The sequence below is a fragment of the Sturnus vulgaris genome, chromosome 2 (genome assembly GCF_052056855.1).
Source record: "Sturnus vulgaris isolate bStuVul1 chromosome 2, bStuVul1.hap1, whole genome shotgun sequence".
NCBI classification, from domain to species: domain Eukaryota; kingdom Metazoa; phylum Chordata; class Aves; order Passeriformes; family Sturnidae; genus Sturnus; species Sturnus vulgaris.
The window spans coordinates 115,768,964-115,794,004 of record NC_142244.1 but is presented as its reverse complement, the minus strand read 5'-3'; the positions used below and the strand labels follow the sequence as shown (position 1 = coordinate 115,794,004).

Below are 25,041 nucleotides of genomic sequence, written 5' to 3'. Positions count from 1 at the left end.
AAATTCTTATATTTTACATCTAAAATGGAGTCACTTCAGTCTGAATGCTTCTAGAAAACATTAAGGGTAAGGATAAATAATTGCAAAGCAATTCTGTGTTGGAGAAGAGAGATCTCTCTCTAGTAAGTTTTCCTGGTGTAGGGACAGGCATCTTGCAGTGTTATCAAGAGTCCATTCACCCACTCCCTCTACTCAAGAAATTTGGGAAATTCTGCTCACTACACTCAGGAATAATAATAAAAAAAAATCTTGCCAGATCCGACAGAGTGAATAATAATCTTCATAGTTATTTATGTAGAGTGCTTAGCTTAATAGAGCTTCAATTCCTGGCTAGAGGCCAGGATCATTATTGTAGTATGGTCTAATATAAATATCTCTTTAAGAACTCAAAATTAATTTTCCACTAATATTCTCCAATGACTGCGTAAAAAATGTGCTGTTTTTGGGAACAGCCCTACAAATAAACTTACTGGTGGAAAAAACGATTCTGAGGAGGGAGGGGAACACGAGGGTAACTTGTATAAATATTCAGAGGACCTCATGGAACATGGTTTGCTGTATCTTCCCGGGCCTAGAGGTCACATATTTTAGTCCAAGGAAAGGACAGAGCCTGAGCTGCTGCACTGCAATGCTCATGCATTTTCTTTCCCACAAAACATTGCTTGTGTGGCAAGAGATGAATCTTCAGTATTGCAAGCAAGTGCTGAATCAATGTAAAAAAAAAAAAAAACAGCCAAACCTTTCAAACTGCTGCTCTCTGATATTTCACCCCCACAGCACTTATCAGGAGTGAGGATGGGGAGTATTGGATGAAGGTAATTAATACTGAGTTTTCCTGGGTGATAGGTTGAGAGCTGGCAGGGAAATTAGCTTGTTGTCTCTTTTCACTGTGGTGTTCTAACATTTCTCTCATCCCTTTTAAGTGGTACATCAAGGGATATGATCTCCCAGTAATGCAGTCCCTTATTCTACTTTCAACCTACATCTAAAGCCAAATTTTGCCCTATTTCATCCAGTCTAGCCAGCACTAGTGGGGATTTGGGAAGTGAAATGAGAATGAGGTTTGTTGTACCTCATCCCACATCTCTTAAAATAAAAAGTCTGTGCCTCAGCAACATTCCCAGACGTGTCTGCAACCACCAAATACCATAACACCTTCACAGAACCTAAACCCAGAAGTGTCTGAACCCTCAGCACGGTTACATAAGTTGTGTTCGGTCATGTACAGATCACTCAGGCTCAGAGGTGTAAAAATCCTGTGAGAACTCAACACTCTGATCTGTAGCTGAGGGTGGATCAGATGAGAGGAGAAAAAGTCCCAAGTGAACAGTTCTAGATGAATCCCATCTCATGGTAAAAAACACTCCAGGAGAGTGCTGAGTGTCAATTTAGGCACATAAAGTTTGCCCAGAACCAAAGCAAAGATGTCTCAGGACCTCTCCTGCCTGGTTCTCTTCCTTTGCCCATCCTGGTGTGTTTATCAAGGAATGTGCCCAGGGAATGTGCCCATCCCTGCAGGCAGCCAGCAGGGCTCAGTCAAAGGCAGATGGAGCCTTTAATAACAAGGCTCTGGGATTGCTCACAGATCTTCCCTGGAGAGGATGCTGAGAGGAAGAGAAGGGAATTATACATGAACTTTGTTTCCTCTCCTAGGTGAATTTTCATTTCTGGAGGCCAGGGATAATCATGAGTCCTCTCCAGAGGGATGCTGTATGCTTATTTATTTGGGGTGATGAAGGCAGTGAAGGAATTTCACAAAAAATCTCTGATCAACAAATTTTGTTGTTTATCCAGCAACAAAATTTGTAAAGTGATGGTTTTTATGTGTGTTTGAGATAATGTGGGCACCTTCTGCACTCAAACTTCACCTACACCCACGTGTGCCTGTCCATGTGCAGTGACCATCTGGTTTCATGGAGAGGAGCCTCTGGGGGAGGTGGATCAATGTGTGTGATCTAAACTGAAGTAATACTTCTGAAAGAATAGATACTGTTCTTATTTTTCTGTTATCTGTCAAGTTGGCTTTGACACTGTGCATTACAGCTGCACCTCATCTGGTAACAAGGAGCTTTCATTTTTTAAAAGTTTAGGCAGAAGCATCTTTAAAAAAAATAATATTGTATAAAAAGTTTCATCAATTAACAGCAGTGCTCTTGAAGTCTGGCTTGTGCCCTGGCTGTGGAATTCCCCACAAGTTTTCATTTTGTGTATCATTTATAACCACTCTTATGACTCCCAAATAAGTCCATCTTCCCACACAAAGAGTATAGCACTATCCACATGAAGGATATCTGTCAGTATGTTGCTATATAATGTTAATTATACAGCTTTTTCTTGCAGGTTTTGGGTTTCTTTTTTTCTCTTTTTTTAATGCAGAAGTCCAACAAGGAAAAGAAAATATAGAGCAGAACAGCACAAGCATAGAATTAAAATTTCAGCTTTTTAAACCTGCTTTTTAAGGACTTACTTAAAAAATGGGAAATTATTACAAAATATAAAACTTCTATTAACAGGCACCTTTGACATGGAGAATCTTCCCACTTAATACTCGTGCTCCCAATGAATCTGTCTAGGTACTTATATGGTCCTCACCACCATAGTAACTGAGAGTCTTCCAAGTATTTAAAAATAGAGATAACAATAACAATTCTTGCCCTGGTCCACCTCTTTCTTTCCAGCCTGCCAGGAGAACAACTTGATTAATTTATGGGATCTTTGTTTTGCACACAGTGCCTGCACACAACTTGGGAACCTTGTGTGCCTGCGTGGATGAGATGTTCTCAAACCCAGTGCATCCAAAAATCCGGCTGCATTTCTAAAAATGTGAGAGATGAACACATGTATAGGAGTTATATATATTTCTATATGGTCCCTCACAGTCTGCTCCTTTGCAGGAGGTAGAAGTCAGTAGAACTGCAGCATTCCTGCAGCATTGAGATCAGGAGAAGCCCAAGGAAATCATCATGAGGTGCCTCATTCAAGGGGGCATTTGAACACCTAGAACGTGAGGCTAGCCCAGCTCCTTTCTGAGAATCTGGCTGGAGAATCAGTCGAGGTCATTAGGGGGGAAAAAAATGTCAGTGATTAGAAATGAAGAAAAAATTAAGTAAAAGAAAATAAAGCTGTGGTAGTGCTGGTGGGTTTTGCCTTTTGGATGAGTCATAAATATGCTGGAGTTCCCATCAAGTGTTAACGAGGAAAGACAGAATTGAAATGATGCCTTTGACAAGTGCCATATTTCTTCTGGAAATCAGTCTGTAATTATCAGTGAGCTGCCTGACTGTGCACCAGGGAGAAGGAGCCTTCTTTCCGTGACTGGCACGTAACTGGCTGGCATCCACAAATGTGCACTGCCTGGAAAATGTGTTTTCTTGGGAGCAGGAGCCTTCAGTTCTGCCTTAGTGCTGGTGCTGACCCAGAGGGAGGACACAGCTCAAGCCAGCCCCTCAATAATCTTGGTAACACCTATAAAGTTATGTTTGAAATGAATCTGCCCCTGCACCATCGAGGGTGGTTTGGGGTGTGTCAGGATTGGAGTCAATGGGATGTGTTAGCTGGAATATTTACACTGGGAATCCATGGAGCTGGGCTGACTGGCACAACTGGCAGATTCATCTCTCCACGTTCCCCAACACTAACAAGAGATGATTAAAAGGCTACAAGAGGTGCATATAGCTGAGCAGCATGTTTTTTTTAATTTAGTGGAAGTGAAAAATGAAAGAGGAACACAATCAATGCCCAACAGTGGTTACCAGGATTTACTGTTGTGGAAACATCACTTTTCTTTTTGACTGTACACACATGACTGTACACAGACCTGCTTTACTTCACACCACAGGCTTTATTTTCTTCTGACTTGGGCTTGTAAATGAGATGAAAATACTTTCCTACTTAAGAGCTCCTCTGTTAGCAATCGGTAAATGATTAATCATATTTTTTTTTCCGAAGGTTTTTAAGATTTTAATTTGTAGCACACAGCTGTCTTCAGGCACTTAGCTCGATGCTCCAAAATTAGCTTGTAATTTGGTGTTATCAGGCTCCCTTGTGTAAGCAGGCACCAGAATTCAGAACAGCAGGAGTGTTACAGACATGATGAAAATGTGGTCCTTTGCTGAACTGGGGTCAGAACCAAAAGCAAGGAGGAATTAGATGCTGCATCAGGAACCAGCACAACATTCACCTTCAGTCCCTGTGCTCAGAATATTTCAGCACCTCATATAAAATGCTTTGGTTGCTTATCCAAGGGAGGAGAGGGGTGTCTCAAAGTCAGCCCCACACGTGTCTTGGGTTCCTATGCCTGTCTCTGTCAGTTTGGGGTGAAATTCTTCATGTCTGGATCTTTGGGTGCACATCTGTGTGAGAGACCTAAAGTTCTGTTTGTTCTCAACAGAGAAAATTGTATTTTTGGTGACTTTTTTTGTGTTTATCAGAGTGACTGCCTTTGGAGAGCCGGGTGTTCATAGATCTTAATTTGATTTAGGCTTCTAATTTGCTTAGCTCTCTCAAGGCTGAGGAATTTGTGGGTAATGCTAACATTACAAATAATAAAAATAATATAATAAAATAAATAATAAATGTAAGAATTTTTTATCTATCTCTAGAGTTAAGTGGATGCTCAGCCGGGTATTTCAGAATGTCTGGCTTGTACCTGGACATGTAATTTGTCCTTAAATTCATCTCAAACAGCTCCATCTTTATTCAGATCTGACTTATCCTGACCGCCTTGTGCCAGCTCTCACAGCCCTTTTCTTGTGGAAGTACGGATGTGAAAACATCCATATATTTTCTGACTTGAGGATTTTGTTAGTCAGGATACTGGATTTGATGTAAGCATTTGCTTTAGCCAAGCACTCTTAGTATTGGTTCATTTTTCCCCCAGCCCACATTTGTTATGAATAGAAAAGACTGAGAAAATACAGATTTTCCAAGGAGGAATTTCCAAGAACAGAAGAAAAGTTGGATAGCACCGGAAATGGAAAAGGCATTTTGAAAGTCACAGTGGAAAAAAAATAGGGCAGGGTGCTCTGGCAGCTCCTGGGAGATGGTGTGGGTATTCCAGAGCTGGAAATCAGCTCTCAGCACTTCTCCAGGGTCTCACAGTGACATTAGTTAATCACCGTTGATGAATGAGTTCTCTAACTATATTTTGAGTATCTCATCTTTCATTCTAATTTATACCTAAAATCCCCTGAGACTGCTGGTTGACTCTAGGTGGAGAAAGTATTAATTATTCCTTAGGTTTTAGTGAAACACTGGCACTCCACAGTGACCAATTTACTACTCCTCTAAAAGCTGCCAATAAAAGATGGACATGTACAAATATATTCATTAGCACAAACTAATTAAAACCCAGGCTAATAGCCAGGAGCACAACACGTTACTGCAGGATTTTGGAATTCATTATGTGCCTGTGCTAGTCCAACAGTTACTATTGCTGCAGTTCCTAATCTAAGTTAAAGATCTCACACTGATAGACACCTAAAATTTAGTTTATAGGGCCCACAGACACTGAAGAGAATTTCTGACCCAGGTGTCTGACAGGAAATAGGGATTGGCCATGGGGAAGATTCTGGGCTACAGGAGTTAGCTGTGGAGAAAATTCTGAGCAACATCCTTTGTTGTTTGGTAAAACCAAACAGAAGGGTGGCAGAGGTAAGATTAATTAAGCGTGAAGAATTGTTCATTCTTCTGCCCTTTGATTTCAGAGCTGAATGTAGGTTATCTGATGTGGTAACTTTGAGGGAAGATGTGGATGTACCTGTGTGTATTCCAGACCTCCCAGTTGCATTTGGGTCTCGTGCTGAGAAATGATGGGAGCACATAAACCCCCATGCTGGCTTTTCCAGGGTCACAGAGCACAGGTGAAGATCAGACAACCTCCTTCTTTTCACCTCTCAGGGGACAGAACCCATCAAGGGAAGGACATTGAGACAGGGTTGAGCTGGATCCAAGGGCTGTTTGGTGTCCTGAAGCAGCTACCTCTGGGTCTAACAGCCAGCAGAATAATTACTAGCAGAAAATATGTATTTTAATCTCACCTAATGATTGTATTCATCATGCAGACAGCTGTATTTGTCACTGGCAGAAATTTCTTGGTGACCTTTCCAATGAATCTGTTCACAACAAAACTGTGTGTTCTGTGGTGAGAGCTCTGTGTCTCATGTGAGCTCTGCCTCTGGCAGGCAAAGATGTGGAGAAACTGGGGGAAAAAAACATTCCTGGCTTATTTTAGCTGAGAAGGTAAGAAGACAAATGGAAGATGTGGAGGTTTGGACCTTTTCTGTCACAGGGTGATGGATGCTGTCAGCAGAGGGCAAGACATTGGCTTTGTCAATCAATCATTCCCTCCATCAGCATCACTTGGTCTCATCTCAGACAAACTTCTTTGGCCTAAATTCCTTCCTCTGTCAAATTAAAGAGAAAGAAATAGTTTTTCTAGACCCCAGGGGAAGAAGTTTGGAGATTAATGATCCATAAGCAATGGTGTATATTCCTGTGCCATTTGCTCAGAAGGACCAGGTGTGGGAGGGCTGGTGGACATTGTCTGCTCTCACTGCTGGACCTCTTTGAAGCTTTCCCAGAGCTGTGCCAGAGAAATGTGTCACAATTCTTGTTTAAGTATTTATGGTTTTCACAGCAGGGACCACAGAAATAAAAAGCAAAAGACTTAAGTCATGAGATGGAATCCTCCGGAGGTTCCTCAGCTCAGAACCATTCCATTATGGAAGAACATCAAAAAGAAAATGTAATTTTTGGCAATTCCCCCCATTCCTACCCATGCCATGGGCAAACCTTGGAACAAAACAGTCTAGAAGCTATTCTCAGATGCAGCAGAGTTAGTGTAGATTTTTGGTCTCTATTCATCATCTTAAGAAGATTACTGCAGCTAACATTAGCATTTTTGCTATTACATGGTGGACTGGCTGAAGTCCAGACTGAGCTGGAATTAGAATACTTATTTCTTTCCTTTTATTAGTTCTTTTTCTTCTTGCAGTAGAAGATGATGGACACAAAAAAAGCCAGTGAAGAAAGCTGCATCAAGGGATACCAGTGCTTTGTAGTTTCTCCCCATATAACTATTTGTGTGAGCTTTTAATTCCAACTCAGTTTGGTTCTAAGTTTTAAGTTTAAATGAAATTAAATATAAGCACATCCACAACTGCCATTATTTTTGAGTGGGTAGTGTGTGAGACCACTAAGAATTTACTGCTTTCCTCTCCAAACTATAAACGTATCCAAATTGACTTGAAACTTGGCATGAAAAGATTTTTTCACTATCATAAATTTGACCTTTGTTTTGAGTCTCCCACAACTCTTTGGACATTACAGTAATTTTCTGTGGCTGTAAGCAGTGTTCTGCAGGGTTCTCTAGTACTATGGTGCATATTTGGGGCTGAATTTCGTGACTGAACTTGCAGAGTAGAAACCAACAATTAACCTCAGCTGAGTTAGGGAACAGCTGCTTCTGTTCTGCTGTGTATTTGTGGGGGTTCTGGCCTGGCAGCAAAAGGCTGAGTTTACTATTTTTTATTTCAGTGTAATTGCTGAGATAGGGAGTGATGCAGCCCAGAGCTGCCAGCCTCCCTTGCTGGTGTCAGGGATACCTTTTGTTGTTGTAAGTGATGCTGTCTGAATGTGACAAAACACTTGATAAGCTTGGCCAAGCATGCCAGAAAACAAAACAAAAGCAATGTGGAATTTCAGTCTAGGCAGTTCAAAAAACTCTAGGGTGTTCTGCCCCCACCAGTGAGTTGTTTCAGGAGAAAAATCTGATCGATTTGGTTAAAAAAAGAGGAAGGTTTTGCTTTTTGCTAGTCAGGAGAAGCTCCACAGATTGAGGTGAGCACTAGAAAACTCTCAGATCTTGGTGCACATTGCCAGAGCTCTCCTGGAAGTGTTTTCTGCTGTTTTTTGCAAGGCCCAAGAGACATTCACTCACAATATTGAAGCTTTTAACCAGTCACTGGCTTGTGTAAGTGGATATTTTCCTGCCACTGTGACCCCCTGTTACAGACAACAAGTGAATGTGCCCATGGCAGTGGGATGAAGCCCGTGGTGCTCTGGGGATGCTCTGGGGTGATTCCAAATTCCTGGTCCTTCCTGCCAGGCAGGCCAGGATGCTGTGATGGGTCAAGTCAATTATTCCTTACTTTCTTCATAAAACCTGAGGTTTTCCTTTCATCTTTCCACAAGCAGGGTCTTCTCTGTCTGCCTCTCTTCCTGTCTCCCTCATATCTTCTGTCTCACCTCTCACTCCTTCTCCTCCCCTTGAGAATTTTGTGTCTCTTCAGCACAGCCAGGTCAAGTGCTGCTTCTCCCTCTAACTGGCTAATTTCCCTTCCTCTTTTCCCAGGCAAATTTGCAGTTTGGGTCATTAGTAAAGAAAATTCATTCGCCAAAAAAAAAGGTTCCTGACTAATGCTTTAATTTCAGGTCATAGTGATTCACCTGAAATTTCTTGTTCCTCTCCAGTTTCACAATTTCCCAGACGAGGTTTAAGCAAGGGCCAGGTGAGGAGTCACCTGGAAGGAGAGAAACACATGTAAAAGACAAAGAGACAAAGCAGTTTTTGAAGAGGGAGGGAGGGAGGGAGGAAGGAAGGAAGGAAGGAAGGAAGGAAGGAAGGAAGGAAGGAAGGAAGGAAGGAAGGAAGGAAGGAAGGAAGGAAGGAAGGAAGGAAGGAAGGAAGGAAGGAAGGAAGGAAGGAAGGAAGGAAGGAAGGAAGGAAGGAAGGAAGGAAGGAAGGAAGGAATTTAATTGGTTCTGTTTACATTCAGATCTAAGATTTGAGCAGTAGACACTTAAGTGTTTTTTAATGGAACAGGGACTGGGATGTGCTGTATCCTGTGTGGAGGCAGTCAGGGATGTGAGTGCCAACTTAAGTCCTTCCTTGCACCAACCCAGCTTGTGTTTTCTGAAGCAGAGCAGATGCATGAAAGGTTTAATTCTTCTTCCAGATGCTTGTAAGCTCATGTCCTTGTAATCCTCAGAAACAGAGAGAGGAAGAGTGGATCTCTCTAGATCAGAAAACAGAGGCTGCAGAGATGATCTGAGGTTGGTCAGCTCTTTCTGATCAGCTTTATTGACAATATGACATATCTGTAAATCCAGACAGACCTTAAAAACTGCCCATCAGGGCTTAAATTCACACAAGGGAAAATGTTTTCTGGAGAATTTTTAAATTAGTAGCAGAGATAAGTGTGAGAGAAATCCCTCAACACGTGTAGAGAACGTGTAAAGCACTACTCAGATTAATTTTTGTCTTTAATGTAATAATTTTAAGTGACTCAACTGTTTTTCGATTTTTTACCCGTTTAAATCTTCCAGAAATCATTGGCAACTCTCAAAACATCAGCAGAGTAACATTCACCCTCTGATTTTGATCCCTTTTAAAGATTTTCCAGCTATCCATAACTTTTATTTCATTTAGTTTACATTCCTTCATTGGTATTATATGCACTTATTTTGCTTATTGCAATCTGGGCTGGTGGCAAGGCCGATTAACAGCTGCTGAACTCTGCTGGTTAAAAGCTCCCTTTTCAGTTGTACACAACCTTGCCAAAATCCAATTGCCCAGGCTGAAATTTGTCATTCTGATTGCTTGCCTCAAGCAGAATTATTTTGGAAGGGTTCAGCAAAGTCATTCCAGTAGTTTCCAAAAATGAGGCTTGAGCAAAATGTTAGCACATCAAGAAATTAAAAACAATTTCTGGTGGCCTTTTGTCTGACTGCTTTGAGCCTTTGTCATTTTGAACAGAAGTGTAAGATTTGTCATCTGGGATGTGACTTTTCTATCTGTTATAGAGGCCGAGTTATAAATGTCTAGAAGGACAAGTCTTACATTTGTGTGAGTTCAGTGAAGCGGTTAATTATTTTTTTTGCCATGAAAACTCAACATCACTGAGCCACATAGTAAACACAAAAGCAATTAAACCAACACTGTCTTTGAAAGGCTTAAGGAAATCATAGTTTTCCTTAATTGCTGCTACATTCAGTGATGCTTTGGCCCGGAGCTGAAGCCAAAGGCAGAGTCGTGCCCTTTCTGTGCTCCCAAAACATCACAATTGCTTAGGGAAAAATATTCCTCCTTTTCTTGGAAGCAGAGGGTCCCAGAAGCCTGGAGCAGGGAGGTCAAAGGATGGAGTGACAAAGGAGTTCAGTAGGTCTCATCAGGAAGCTGGAACCACAGAGGATGAGGCAGGATTTGATACTTTGGGGAGGGAGGAATATGGACTGGGATGTGAGAACTGGAGGGGAGAGCAGGAGTTGGCTGGTGTGGGAAGGGGCTGGGCTGGAATTTTCAGATTAGGGAATGTCCTGGTGCAGTTCTGGGGAGCAGGAGTAGCCAAATAAAGACATAGCACTGTTGAGGTCTGCTGGAACAGGGGTGATCATCGGGGCTGGGGGAGAGCTGGGGCTGGCCCTGAGCTGGGATGGAGGAGGTGGAACAGGAGCAGCCACCACATCTGAGGGCAGCAGAGTTTTCTCATTGTTCCTTTCCCATCAGCTTTCACCCAAAAAATAGTCAAGTTCATTCCCTTTCCTGTTGATTCAGGAACAGGACAGCAGCCTCCCACCTCTGCCAGTTACTCCATTAAAACTGGTGTTGGATTTAACAGTTCCAAGCAGCTGTTCTGAGGAGCCATGTGGATGTGCGTATGTTGTACCAAAACAATTTTATTTTTGCTTTAAATTTAGGAAACACTCTGCTCCTAAGACCATGAAAGTTTCAATGTCAAAAATTAAAGTTGTCCACTCAATGATTCAGTTACTTTTGTCTAATGGTATCAGTTCATTTTGTCATTTATTAACTTTCTCATGTTCAACTTTGCAACCTGAATGTTCTTTTAAGATAGCTTTATGCGTGCAATAAACTTACAGCTGAAGCAGGAAAGAAACCTTTATCCCCTGGCCTCAGTTAGATTTTCATGTCAATTAGTCTATCTGGCACAGGGTTTAATAACTTTCTAATTGCAATTGCAGCACTTAGCTAAATCAATGGCCACCCCTCCTGATAAAATTGATTTTAAATAGCTGTTGTTAAAAGGCACCAGGTGAAAATTCAGTGAGGTGAAAACCAAGATAAGATGGATAGGACCCTCTTTTTGTTCTAGACAGCTCATATTAATAAAGCTTGCTTTTTGTTCTGTTTTGCCTTAACATGTTTTTGCATTGCAAAAAAAAAGAATCGAAGTCACAGAGGAAACTTTCTGAGCTTCCTTTGAGATGCTGCAGGATGGGAGGATTAAAAGGGGGGACAGTCCCTTCTGGAGAAGGAGGCAGGGAATGACAAAAGGGATTTGTTCCAGCTCTGAAAGCAGCAAGGCTGGAGGGCCAGTGTGGTACCTCGGAAATGCACCACACTTCCAGCACGTACAACCTTCCTTTGTGTCCTCAGTGTTCTGTGTGGGTTTGGTAAGTGCACCATCTGTCAGGATAATGAGGCCATTTTCACTTCCCTGCTCCATAACCTCCTGATGTAGATAAAGAGCTCGGAATATGGACCTGCTTTCCTCCTTCCGCAGGGGCTTTATTGGAAAAACATGCCTGCTTTTACCCACATTAAAAAAAAATAAATGAAAAGATGTGTGGGTGTGATTAATCAATACACAGGCTATAAAAAGGTGGATACTCCTCCTTGCTACACACCTGAAATAAGCCCACTGCAAGGCAGCCTTGATGATCTACACTTTAGTCAGATGCTTGTCATAGAACTGCACTCTTAGGGGAGAACAACCCCTCCATCCTTTATCTGAAATAGCATCAAGTTCAAAATAGGATGTTGCTGAGTCAGTGCCTAGCACCTAGAAGTTTTGGAAATCTGTTTTTTTCTGACACGGGGGAAGGGGGAAAAAATGCAGAAGCAGGATTTGAAGTATTGTCTAGTGGCTTTGGAGCCCGACCTTGCTCATTATCTTTGCTGCTTTGGAAAGGCTTGGAAAATTACATTACCCTACAACCACCAGTCCTCACTCAATAAATACAGAGGCTAAAGGCAGGGACAAAAAATCCCACAGAGCTTTGGTATTGACTTGTTAGAATTCCAGGCTTTAGCCTCCCACTACAGTAACTGCCTTTAGGTAATGAACAGGCTGCTCACAAGGACACCTTGCCCTTCTGGATTCGTTCCCCCCTCTTTCATAGGATCTGTTCACTGCCATTTTTTACTCCCTTATGCTAAACAGTAAATAGTCCTATGTGACAATAGGGTCTTTTCTATTACTGTGGGAAAGGAAATCAGTGGAAGAGCAGAGCTGTGCTCCAGTTCTGCCTCAGAGCCAGCATTTGTGTCCACCTCAGCACCAGTTTCCACAGTAGGGGAGGGGAAAGAAAAAAACATGGTAAGGATGTGTGGTGGGGCTGTATTTCTTCCATTAAGGAATGATGAAGCAGTAACTTGTGCTTTGGCATGTAAGGAGCATGTGATTGGAATTGTGCTGTGAAATCCGAATTCCCTGTTGAGTGTACCATGTTGGGGAGCCCCACTATGAGCTGGTCATTGTGTTTTTATGAGCTCTACATGTAGATCCCAGTCTCATGTCAGTGTTCCTTGGCTTGGATCAGCCATGAGAATCATGGCAATACCTTTTATTCTACAGATACAATTCTACATCTTCTGCAGATGGCCACCCAGCACATCTGACACCCACATTTTATTCCTCCTGCATTCTCAGCGCTGTTTTGGCTGCCTTTGCCACATGCTGGGTACAGCAGGGTTCCTTGGAGCATCTCTACCCTTCAGGATGGCAGCAGCCATCACCTGGCTCTTTCTTAGCTAAGTAGCAGAGCAGAGGTTTGGTGTTTGCTGTAGCTGCTGAATTCGATTACAGTTCTCACAGAAACTGCCATTTGACTGCTTGTTCACATAAGCATTTGATATTGCTTGTCGTGGTGTTAGCTGTAATCCCTTATTAGAGGTATAGAAGGAGTCTTATTGATGTACACATAAAGGCACACAGTGTACACAAAAATTCACTATCTCTGAATTGAATTGAAAGTAGAGCCAGAGGTGCTGATACAGTTTTTTTTTGTCTGTTCAACTATATTTCTATAAAAAGAAAAGTGTATGCACACTGTTCAGTCAGCTCCTGAGGGAGCATGAGAGGATCCAGATCAGCTGCAGGACTGGCAGCTTCCCTGGCCCTCTCAGCAGAGGGAACAAATGTTCATTCTGACCCTCTCTTGAAGGTGAGCTGTTCTCTCCTTCTCCATCAGAGCACACAGATGGAGCTGTGTGAGAAGGTGTGCCTACCTTTATTTTCTTTTCTTCCTTCCTGGAGCAAACAAGATTTCTTAGCCCTTGCACTTTCAGTGTAGTAGTGGTACCTTTCATAAGGTCTAAATAATTCATTTGGTGAGAAAGAATTTCTCATGAAATAGCAGATAAGTGTGTTCATCTGAAATTCTACAGTGTGCAGTTCAGGCATCACTCAGGCTCAGGCAATGTAACTCATTTAAAGAACAATATCTACCTCTGAACCAGTCTCTCTGAGCTGCCTTTACAATAGAGAACAAACCAGTATGGGAAGGGAATTCAAGGGTGAGATTCATGTTGTCCAAAACATGTTGTAAATGCACCCTTGGAATCTTTGCTTTTCTCTATTGGTGTATTTCTAAACACCTGCAACTTTGGCTTCCTTTACAGCTGGACTTGATGATCTCAAAGATCTCTTCCAACCTAAATGATTCTATGATTCTAAGTTAGATTAAGGATTTTTTTCCACCCCCCTAGGAATTGGCCAGAGCTTTTTACCTAGAATCTGGTTTTGAAATATTTGGCTTAATGAGCTTCTGCAGAGCATGTAACATGGCTTTCCAAGTGGCTCTTGGGCAAGACAGCCTGGAACACACTGATAGTACCCTCCAGCATTTAATTCCTTCTCATCTTCTTTCAGAGCCACTGGATCTTAATTTATCTCCCCTGTGCTGCTGTTTCAGTGTTATCCTACATTCTGAGGAGCCCCTCCTCTCTTCCTAAGAAAGTTAAGCAAGCCAGCCTGCAGGGGAAATAAACAGAGAACGTGGCTTTTTGCGTTCAGTGGAGACACGGTAAACTCAAATTAATGATTCTGTTCGGGTAACAGCCCAAGCAAAAGAAAACAGTGGAAATTTCCCAGAACCAACCCTCCTGCAACAGGATTTCTTTGCTTTACGGTGGAAAACTACAGCTGGATGACTGCTTTCAGGAGCCAGGGATGTTAAAATTCTGTACCTTTTGTGAGAAAATTTCATTCTGTGGAACATTGAGTAAAACTTCTGGTCAGACTGACTCTATCCAGCACTCTGGCTGAACTTGTGGGTGCTGGAGCAGAAGTGACAGAGCCAAGTGATTCAGGAGCATGTGAGACCCTCTGGCAGGCCAAGTTTCATGGTAAATCGAAGTCCATCAGAGTATCCTGGTCTTTGCTGAGGCTGAACTACCTTCGAGCTGCTCCAGAAGGCTGGATTTTATATCCATCACATCTCTGGGGCTCTCCTGAAGGGATGAGTTTGGTTTTATGGAGGGGTGACAAACTCTCTTTTGCCAAACGCTCTCCTAAAGGAATGTCTTAGAGCAGGTTTGTTCATCCCAGCCTGTTTTTACCCTCTGACAATTCTGTTCTGTCACGAAAGGACTCCAGGAACTTCCTTGGGAATTTTTAACCTCACAAGCTCCACTTCTACCCAGTTACTGACTAGTTGCTTCCACAATTATCTCCAAACAGGTAGTGCAAGATGTTAAAAAAACCCCATGGTACATGTATTAAAGCAGTGGCTTTTTTTGTGCTGTGATTCTGCTAAATTAATTATCCTATCACAGCATGGAGCAATGCCCACCTTTGTGCAAATAAAAGCTGCACTGTTTGGCCATTATTAAAGTTGTTTGTTTCTTGCACTTAATCTGTGCAGTAAAGTGAGTGCTTCTTACTGATAATATTTACAAGGCTTAGAAGATACTGGAATAGAACCATGGAATGGTTTGCATTGGGAAGGTTCTTCCAGCTCATCTCGTTCCAACCACCCCTTCCATAGGAAGGGAACATCAACTTGACCAGGATGATCCAAGCCCCAATGTCCAACCTGGCCTTGGACATTTCAGGGATCCTGGGGCAGCCACAGCTGCTCTGGGCACCCTGTGCCAGGGGCTGCCCACCCTGCCAGGGAAGAACTTTTCTGCAATATCTCCTTTGCTTAAGAATGTGATATTGAATGGCAAAGCTCAGTTCCTGTACCTTACGCTGTGCACCTCTGGGTGTGGGATTATGTCATTTGTAATTAAAACCTGTGATGGATTTTACAAGAGGAGAGTGTTTTCTCACTGACTTTCCAAGTGCTCATAAAGTAGTTTTTATTAAAATTACCCTGTAAACTTAAAATAGCCTCTCATTAGTTGCTAACAGATAGCTGGTATCCAGTGACTCCAAGAAAATGCCCTTATTTTCCACTTTGAAGATGAGCTGGGCAAAGTCTCGCTCTTCTTTGTGAGTGGAAAAAAAAAACATTTTCTGACTCCATATCACGGTGCTTTTGATTGATTCCTCTCCCTTCTGTGACTGACAGGTTTTGCTCGGTAACCTGTGCCACCTTCCCCAGCTCCTGTCACTTTGGCAGGAATTGATCCCCCTTTCCTGCCACTCCTGTGTGGCATGTTGTGATCACTGCCACTTCTCCGAGCTTCTTCCCCAGCTGCTCTTTAGGGAGCATCCCTGGAAAGCAAAGCCAAGGGAGACAGTGCCACACTGGAAGATAAAATCCTTGTTTTGTGTTTTCCTGGCGAGTTCTCTCAGGTACCCTCAGTCGTCTCACAATTAACAGCGAGTGCCAACTCATTGTGAAGCAGTTCCTTTGCAGTCTGGAGCAGGAAAGTGTTTGAAGTGCTGGGGGCAGCATCTCTCTTAGAAAACAGAATGGGTTTAGAGCTTTTTACATGGTTTTGATGTGAAGTGGTGCAGCCTGGCTTGAATCAAAAGGGCTAAATTCTCTTTCCCAGGGGTCTCACACTGTGCCACCACAATCCCTTGGCTGAGTCTGTCTGGAACAATCCCAGCCATGCCCGTGGCTGCACCAGCTCTCAGATATTTAGGGAAGCTCTGGATGATGCCTGAGCTGTGCTGGGGCCTTGGATAATGTGCTGGTGTCGAGGTAGCCCAGAGGAAGTTCTCCCGTTGTTATTTTAAACGTTATTGCTGAAGACACTTTTGCAAAGGTCAGAGCACTGAGGGGTGGTGGAGGGGAAAGAATTTATTGTTCTGCATTTGTAACCACATTAGGGCTCCCAGCTCGGGCTGGGAGCGCCTGGATGCTACCATAATAGGGAAATAACTGATCATATATTAATCAAGCAGTCGAGGAGAGAGTCAGGAGGGCAGCTTGCTTCATGCACTGCTGAAATGCAGCTCCCTCCACAGCAAAGCTGGTTAAAGGCACAGCGTTTAGCTGGGGAAATGAGAACTGGAAATGGCAGAGGAGATTAAAACCACGTCATAACAATTCTCATTTCAAACTTGGCTGGGGCCTTGGGCATCACAGGCAGCTGCAGAACGAGACTCCCACAACTCTGGGCTGGATTTGGGAGAGGATCTTGGCATCCTGACCTGGAGGAGAGGCTGGGTTAGGGCTGGGTGTGCTATCCCTGCTGGTGGGGCATCGTTCTGCAGGGACACAGGGACCTGACAGGACCTGGCTCCATGGTCCTTGTGCATCCCTTCCAACTCAGGAAATTCTGTGATTCTGTGTCAGTGCCAGCATTTGATCCCCAGCACCATTTCCTTTCATCTCCCAGAGGCTCCCACTGAACTTGGCAGTTTAGCACTCCTCAGACACAGCTTTAGCTGGTAAGAGATGAGATTATAGGGCTGAAATGGCCATTTTTATTTGCTAGGTTCCCAGTTAAACTTGCACAAAGTTTGATCTCTCTGTGGAAATGTGAATTAGGGCCTCTGGTTTCATTCCCAGAATGCCTCCCATGAATTATGTGCCTACCTATGCATCAGCTATGCATTTGTAAACCATTTTAAAAGGCTGGCAGTGATCCATTAATTACTTTGAAGATGAGGAATGATGGCTTAAATAATATTAGCGTTTAAGGAAAAACAATATTTGTCTCTATATTAATTGTTGAGCAAAATCAATTCATCTGTAGTTGGCTACAATCTACTTGAGAATACAATTTTTGTAAACTGAATTTTATTGCTATTCCGTTCTCTTCCATTATGTTACCCCAATGTACATATTTTTTGTGCTATTTCATTTATCTTAAGTCAGAAATAATATTCCTGTTCTCGAACATTATTACAACTAGGGAAAAAAAAGAAGATTAATCAGACTTTTCAAAAGCCTCGTGCTCAAATAACATTTTTAAAATTATAGAAGAACAACCATTATTTTCTACAGCAAAACTAATTTTTTGAGTTCGAGATAGCAACACCATATTCTGAAAGTAAAGGTCAATTTGAAAAATAAAAGATTCTGGTTGCCTAATAAGGTCATGTTCTTTATACCAAATTGTAATTTACAGTTGAATCAAATGAAATTAATTATTTCTGGCTTGCTTTGAGTGATATTCTGGGACCAGTTGGTGTAGTTCAGATAAAAATAGCTGTTACATTTAGTCTTATCATTAATGATAACCTTTACCTTTTTTTTTCACATGGAGCTTTTGAAGTCTCAGGAGACTGCTGAGCTCCAGAGGTTGCTTTTCAGTTTCAGAGTTGGTTCCTTTCTGCACTTTCCATTTTCCCTGCATCTTCCACCTTCAAAAACCTGAAAAGAAAAACCCCTTGTGTAAAGCTGTAATTCCCCACCATCGATGCCTCTCTCCTGACAAGCAGAACAGCAGCCTTGGACTCTGGGAGGTGCCCCTGGAATGTCTGGGTTCCTTTTGGAGTGACAAAACAAGAACAGCTATAGGGGTGGAGTCCTTGTCACAAAAAGAGCATCTCACCTTGCAGCACTTCTAAAGAGCAGGAAGGAAAATTGTTGTTGTTCCTCATCTAATTAGAGAAAAATTCCGTGCTTATTAATGAAGAAGTTGAATGTGGCCAAGAAGCCGATGGCAGCTGGGCTGGATGAGGAATTGTGTGTCCAGCAGGAGCAGGGCAGGGATTGTCCCTCTGTGCTGGCACTGAGAGACCCTCGAGGGCTGTGTCCAGTTGTGGCTCCTGCAGGAGAGCCCTGGAGGGGCTGGAGGTGTCCAGGGCAGGGAAGGGAGCTGGGAAGGGGCTGGAGCCCCAGGAGGGGCTGAGGGAGCTGGGAAAGGGGCTGAGGCTGGAGAAAAGGAGGCTCAGGGGGGACCTTGTGGCTCTGCACAAGTCCCTGCCAGGAAGGTGGTGGAGTTCTACTGCCCCAGCCCTGTCCCAGCTTGGGGAGGAGCTGGAGCTGCTGCAGAGAGCCCAGAGGAGGCAGCAGGATGAGCAGAGGGATGGAGCAGCTCTGCTGGGAGGAAAGGCTGGCACAGCTGGGATTGTTCAGCCTGGAGAGGAGAAGCTTTGGGCTGAGCTCAGGGTGGCCTTGCAGGGCCTGAAGGAGCTGGGAAGAGAGAGACAATTCCCAAGTACAAGGGGGGATGGCTCCAAACTGACAGAGAGTAGGTTTAGGTTGGATATTACTGTGAGCTTAGTGAGGAACTGTAACAGCTTGCCCCAAAATTTTATGGATGCCCCTGGATCCCTGGCAGTGCCCAAGGCCAGGTTGGACATTGGGACTTGGAGCAGCCTGGGACAGTGGAAGGTGTCCCTGCCATGGCAGGGGTGGAACTGGATGATCTCTAAGGTCCCTTCCAACCTGAACTATTCCAAAATTCTATAACTCTCCTAAAAAATTAGTCTTTTACTTCTTCACCCTCAAATAGATACAAAGAGGAAAGAATGGCCAACATCAACTCTTGGCTTTTAAAACTGTTGCTTGTGAGGAGTTAAGTGTGGCCTCCACACCTCTGAGCATCCATATGTTTTCTCCAGCTGGCTGGTTCCTCTGTGGAGTCTGGGCAGATAAAATGACTCTTCCCATCACATAAAGATAACACTGCACATGGATGTCAACATCCATGTGATTCCTGCCCATTTTGGTCCTCTTTAATTAGGGGCTGTTCTGCCTCATTGGACAGGCTGGTGTAATAGCTTGGGATAAAGATTGTCACAGCTTGAAAAATCTTTGGAGCAGTGGGAGGCAATGATCCTGCCTGAGGCAAAATACCTCTTCTGGCCTGATCTGGGGCACTGTGATCCTGTCCCACACTCCATTGAGTCTTTTTTCCCAAACGCTGCAGTTTAGCCCCTGAAAAATGCAGTACTTGTATGAGTGTATTCCATTCTGTCACATCCAGAATGTGACAAGCAATTTCTGTTTCATCTGCAAGATGGGAATTTCTGAGAATAAAGACTGAGTCCCCTTTTCCACCCCACTAACCTCTTCCTTTCCCTGAGCAGTTTTGGGCAGGACTGGTCTGTTTAGGCTGTGTTCAGATGTCACAAAAACCATCTTTTGTGCTTTAAACTTTTGGCCCATATGGAATAAGCAATGTTTCCTATTCCCAGCATTGTCACAATTCATTTTCCTTCATAGTTGAAAAGTAAATGAAAGAAATAGCTAGAGGCACATTTGTGAATAATTATATTTGCACCACATTTCTTCAGAGTCGGATGGGTAGATTTGTGTGTAAGATTTTATTGTTTTCCTTCAGCTTCATTATCCATCCAGTGTTTGCCATGGATCACGAGGTGCTGTAGCAGATCATGGAGACAGCATTCTAATGCTGATTGTTTCATCTGGAAAGGGAATACAGATCTTTTTTTCAGCTGCAACAGTGCAAGATGATGGGAGACTTGGAAAGCAGCTCATTAGATGCTGCTTCAGGCTCTCCTGCTGGGATGAGTGGTGCCTGTGGTGAGGGAAAACCTGCACCCTATAAATTGTCTCTGACTTCAGCCCTGCAGTGTTAATGGTGCTGGGGTGTGTGTGCCCCTTGTCAGCAAGCAGTTGAGTTTGTCCCACCACTGATCAGATTTGCCTCAATTGGCACCAGAGCCAGTCCATGTAAATGTGTGATTTTGGAAGATTCATGGGGTAACAATCTTTTTTTTTCGTGGCCAGCAACTGGTGGCGTGGGATTGTTCACCTCCCGTGTTGGCAGTGATCAGAGCCCAGCAGGGACATGCACTGACTGCCCTGGTTTGTCAGGGTGTGTTCAGAGTCCAGCAAAGTATGAAAAAATCTTTCAGGGAAAGCCTTGAAATAGCTGAGCTTAGTGGGAAGAGTTAGGGGGATTTATTTATTATGGTGCTAATGAAAGCAGATCCCCCCTCAGAAAGCAGAAAATTCAGGCCAGGGCTTATCAACCATCTCTGAATCCTGTAAAATCACAAGAAGCTCCTGAGTTTAAGTCTGCTGACAACAGTTTTGTTTTCCCTAGTTTTCTCATGGGGGTGGGTGTAGTCCAGGGATCCTCAGATATCCATGTGGAAGGAATCATAATGTAATTTAGAAAGTGAAAATATCAACAAAAGGTTGTGTGGCAGAGGGTGGGGAGGGAATCCTGATCCACCTTTATTGCCACATAAAAGCAATAATAAAGGAATAATAATAATAAAGGAAGAAGGTGGTTTGTTATCAGAATGCTTGGCCCCCACCAGCAGGAATGAAAAAATCAAGTCCAGGAGTAAAACCTGTGCCAGTGCTTAGCTGTGCTCTGGCCTGCTGAGAGCAAGAATTTCCTGGCTTTTCAGACCATTTCCAAGCTAATTATCCCTTCTGAAAGGAAAACCAGGATTGGGAGACGGTGCATGAAAGAGGAGCATCTCTGCAGGCTTGCTTTCAGCTCTCTGCAGAAATTTAATGATTTGAAGACTCAAATCTTTAACAGCCTGCACACCTGAGATAGGGGAACAATTACTGACAGGTAAAAGTTAGTGTGGCATGGGTACATATGGAACAGGAGGGGTGCAAAAAGGCTTTTAGGCTTTTTATCAGTGCAGTGAGGTGATTTCTAGTCTGTGCAGGTCCTGAGCCCAAGCTGGGCTTTCATTATAATTAATTGGTTAATTCTTAATTTGTAGAATCATAGAATGGTGTGGGTTGGAAGGGACCTTAAGGATCACCTGGTTCCAGCTGCTCTGTCGTGAGGAAGTTGTAATTCCTGCTCCTAAGCAGTAAAACCATTTATTTTTCAGGGTGTGACACTTTTTAAATCACAAGGCTGCTTTTAGGAAAGCAGCTCAAGGTAAAAGTTAAAATTTTATTCCCATAGACAAAGCCCAAGCTGGCACCCCACTGAATTTTCTCTCCAGATTGACAGTCCATCTGTTAAAGTATCTGTGTTGTGACAGGTATCAATAGAAAATGGTTTGGGGAGAACTCCAAGAAAATCCACTCCCAAAATTTGGGAAATTCCCAATCCAGCTCTTTTCAGTTTAACATAAGACTTTTTTCCTTAAGCAAATATATCTGTGCAATTATATATTTTTATATTTTTATATATATATATTCTCTATGTATGTAAATATGGATGAACTATACATGTATAAAAAAGTGAAATATAGGCACAGGGAGAAAGAAAATGATACAGGTATTTGTATTTACAGGTAAAAATTTACAGGCATGTCTATGACATTATATGTAGATAATGCACATGGGTTTTTTTAATGTGTATTATGTACATCTGTGTAATCATTATATTTCCCTACCATCTGCTAATTATTAATTTCTTAACTATTCATATAAATGTCTTGGCCCTTTTGCACACTTCTAATTTCTTAATTACAAGTCTAGGTCATGGCTGAAAACTCATCCTACCATTTCTCAGTGGTGATAGGAAAATAGAAATATAGGAAGAGTTCATATGGAATTTTGGTTTTGATGTCAACAACAGCGAATCAAAAAACATAAAAGGAAGTTAAACCTTAAGATATTGTAAATTATTGTATTACAGTTGATTTTAAGGCACATCAAGCAAAGAATTAAGTGTCTGGAAATTTTAGAGACAAATTACACTAAATGCTGCATTTTCTGAAGTCTTAACATGAGATTGCTGAGTCACTGTTGCAAGTTAAAATAGTGCTAAAACTTGGCTGTAATAGGAAATGAGCTGTACAAGCCAGATTTCATCAAGAGGTACAAACCCAGTTGTGTCTATTCATCCACCCATCTGGTTTTCCCAACTGGCATTTCCAAAGGACAGTAATTAATACACTGAAAGGCTAAAATCGATGGATAGAGTCCACTTTTACTGTTAGATTGCCTTTAACCCATAAATACCAAATCAAAATCAGTTCCAATTTCTCCTTGGCTGTGTCACTTCCAACCTTCACGTCCCTTTCCCCATGGAAGATAAACTATAATTGTATTTCTGTACTTAGGCTGTTTGTATTGCTTGAATAGTTACACCAACCATGCAGATTCTCAGACTTAATGACATGATTCTGTGATTTAATGACATAAAGTTAATGGATTGATTTTTTTTTTCCACAGAAATCTTTGTTTTGATAGCTTAGCTTTTCATTAGCCAGTATAATAAAACTTGCTGAGCTCTCAAGCTGTTCTTCTTATCCAGATTTTCTCTTTCTTCTTCCATTTTCATCTTTCTTCTTAAATGTTTTCTAAATAAAACAAAATATTTCTCTTACGTTAGCGTGGCTGCATTTATTTGGTTGCTGTAGTTAAAATAAAATCAATATGGAATATTGCAAAACCTTCCCTTTAAATATTTTCTCAGTTTAGAGTGGTCCATAGAAAATGGACACAAAAACTGAGTTCTAAGTAAGAAGAAGAAGTAAAGGCAAGAAATACTGCAGGACTCGTACTGAAATCATGGAATGGCATCCCTGTTTCCTGGTGTGCAGGACAGAGACAATGGGGGATAAGTCTCTTTTCATTTTAATAATGCATTGAAAGCTTTGCCTTTATTTGCATTAACGGTACTTGGGGATGAGCATCCTGGAGGTATTAATGTCAGGAATTAAAAGCAAAGTGGTTCAAAATGAGTGAATTCCCCCGAGCAGAGCTCCCAGCAGACTCCTGGCGTGACGTTCCCTGCCAGCTGGCACACAACAGTTACATAAATGAGTTTAAAAAACAAGTTTATGGTGAAAATCTTGGTGCTGTGCCAAGGTTAGTGGGGCAAACGTGTGCTCCCACTAACTCAGGCCAGGCAGTTTAGGGTTATCTTTGCCACCAGAGCAGGAATTTTCCCAGGGCTGCACTTTCAACTTGTAGTTGGGTGAAAGAAAATTCAGCAGAGTCAGCTGGGTTGTCCACGTGGAGGCCGAATGCAACTGAAGGGAAAGATGAGGCCTGGGAATAAAGGAAGGCAAAGAGCCAAGGATTGAGGATGAAAGACAAGAGAGAGCCTGGAGAGAAGTGAGGGAAGCAGGGCTGTGGTGGAGAGATTGGACATAAATGATTCAAAGGGGAAGAGCTGTGTGTGTTGGAAGGGATGAGGCAGGAAATGAGGGGAAAGGATGGAAATTAGCCTTGGGAAATATTAGCTCTTCCTGTCATGTTGGAGGTGTGATAAGAACAGGGTCTTAATGCCTCTACTTTAAAATATTTTAATTTTTAGATTAAACACATAATAATTTCGTTTGGAAAAGACCTTTGAGTTCTCCCTGCTGGGTGTCACAGAAGAGTCCCTCTGTCCCTCACCGTTGGCTCCCTGGGCTGGGGGGGACTTGCCCAGATGTTGGCTGAGTGCTGAGCACCCTTTGGATTCTGCTCCTCAGCACCCAGCTCCCCATGGGCTGTCACAAACTCCATCACTGGGAGGGGTTTGATGAAACTTGTCCCAGGCTTTTCCCCTGAACCTGTTCCTCACTTCCATGGCTGTGTCTGCTGATGCCTTTTCCTTGGTCTTAATATCGAGAGCCAGATACGGTTAAGGGAGAAAGAGCTTTTACCTCGGTATTTAATAAGGATTTTTAGGAAGAAGGAGAGAGCAGCAGAATTTTCCACCTGTGCTGTTCAGTGATTATCCCTGTCTGAAAAACCTGTTGATGTTTTTGTTCTGTTTCCTTTGAGCAGATGGGCAAAAGAAGGTCCAAGAGGAGTTTGACATAGACATGGACGCACCAGAGACAGAGCGGGCGGCCGTGGCGATACAGTCCCAGTTCAGAAAATTCCAGAAGAAAAAAGCGGGGTCCCAGTCCTAGTAGCTACCTCACAGCGCAAAACAAAGTAATCCTGAGATGATTTATCGAGAAGATCAGAAATAACACAAAGATGCATGTACAGAAATTATCAATATTTAAAACCCCATTGGCAGATAACAACCCATGAGCTTGTGTGCGACTTCATCCCAGATGTTTCACGCCCATTATCCTCTGTAACTCACCATTTTACTTGATGTTGTAATAAAAAGTTAGGGTGAAGTAATTAAAGTGTCTGCCTTCATCTGTCTTTCCATATTAATCCAGCAAGTGCAGCGTTACAAATGAACCCAGCCCAGATGCCTGTTTCCCTCTCCACCTAAAGCTCGGAGTCATAACAGCACCGTATGTTGCAGGGATTTTTGCTGAGGGATGAGATAGATGCATCTCAGCCCTGCTTTCCTCATTTGGAGAATTCCAGCTGCCAGTAAAATGTGAAAAATAAAATTACTTTCTCGTAATGAGCTGAAAGTAAAAAAAAAAAAAAAAAAGTTGCAGACAGAAGCTGGCATGAGGGGTGTAGGAAGCAGGGAGCAGTTTATTTTTGTCTTGCAAGTGTGTCAATAAAGTGGTTTGAGTGAGGAAATTGTGCCTGTCCTTCCTCTTTGCATGATAACATTCAGAGATCTTGGACTGCATTGACTGTTATGGAAAGAAAATAATAAACCAGACACAAAAGACCTTTGGAAGTTTGGGATTGATTTTTGTCTGTAACCGTCTAAACTCTATTTCTTGATGCACTTTTTCAGTCTCTACATAATCAGCAACTGTTTCTGTGCCATTTCTTTATTTCCATATTATTTTCAGAATTTGAGAAGTAAGTTATAACAGGCTTCCTAACATAACCTAACCCTAGTTGTAAGACATAACTTCCTAAGTCATAAGGTTCCTAAGTCATTCCCTTCCTAAGTCATACCAGGCTTCC

At 42.6% G+C, this 25,041-nt stretch overlaps 1 protein-coding gene across 1 annotated transcript in view; it reads left to right on the top strand.

Moving 5' to 3' along the window:
* PCP4 (Purkinje cell protein 4) overlaps positions 1 to 24,797 on the top strand; it is a 47,814-nt gene extending 23,017 nt beyond the window's left edge. Inside the window, exon 3 of the mRNA XM_014880647.2 lies at positions 23,992 to 24,797. Coding sequence (XP_014736133.1) covers positions 23,992 to 24,119 — 128 coding nt within the window. The 3' untranslated portion in view covers positions 24,120 to 24,797. The remainder of the gene's footprint in view (positions 1 to 23,991) is intronic.
* The last annotated feature ends 244 nt before the right edge of the window (positions 24,798 to 25,041 follow it).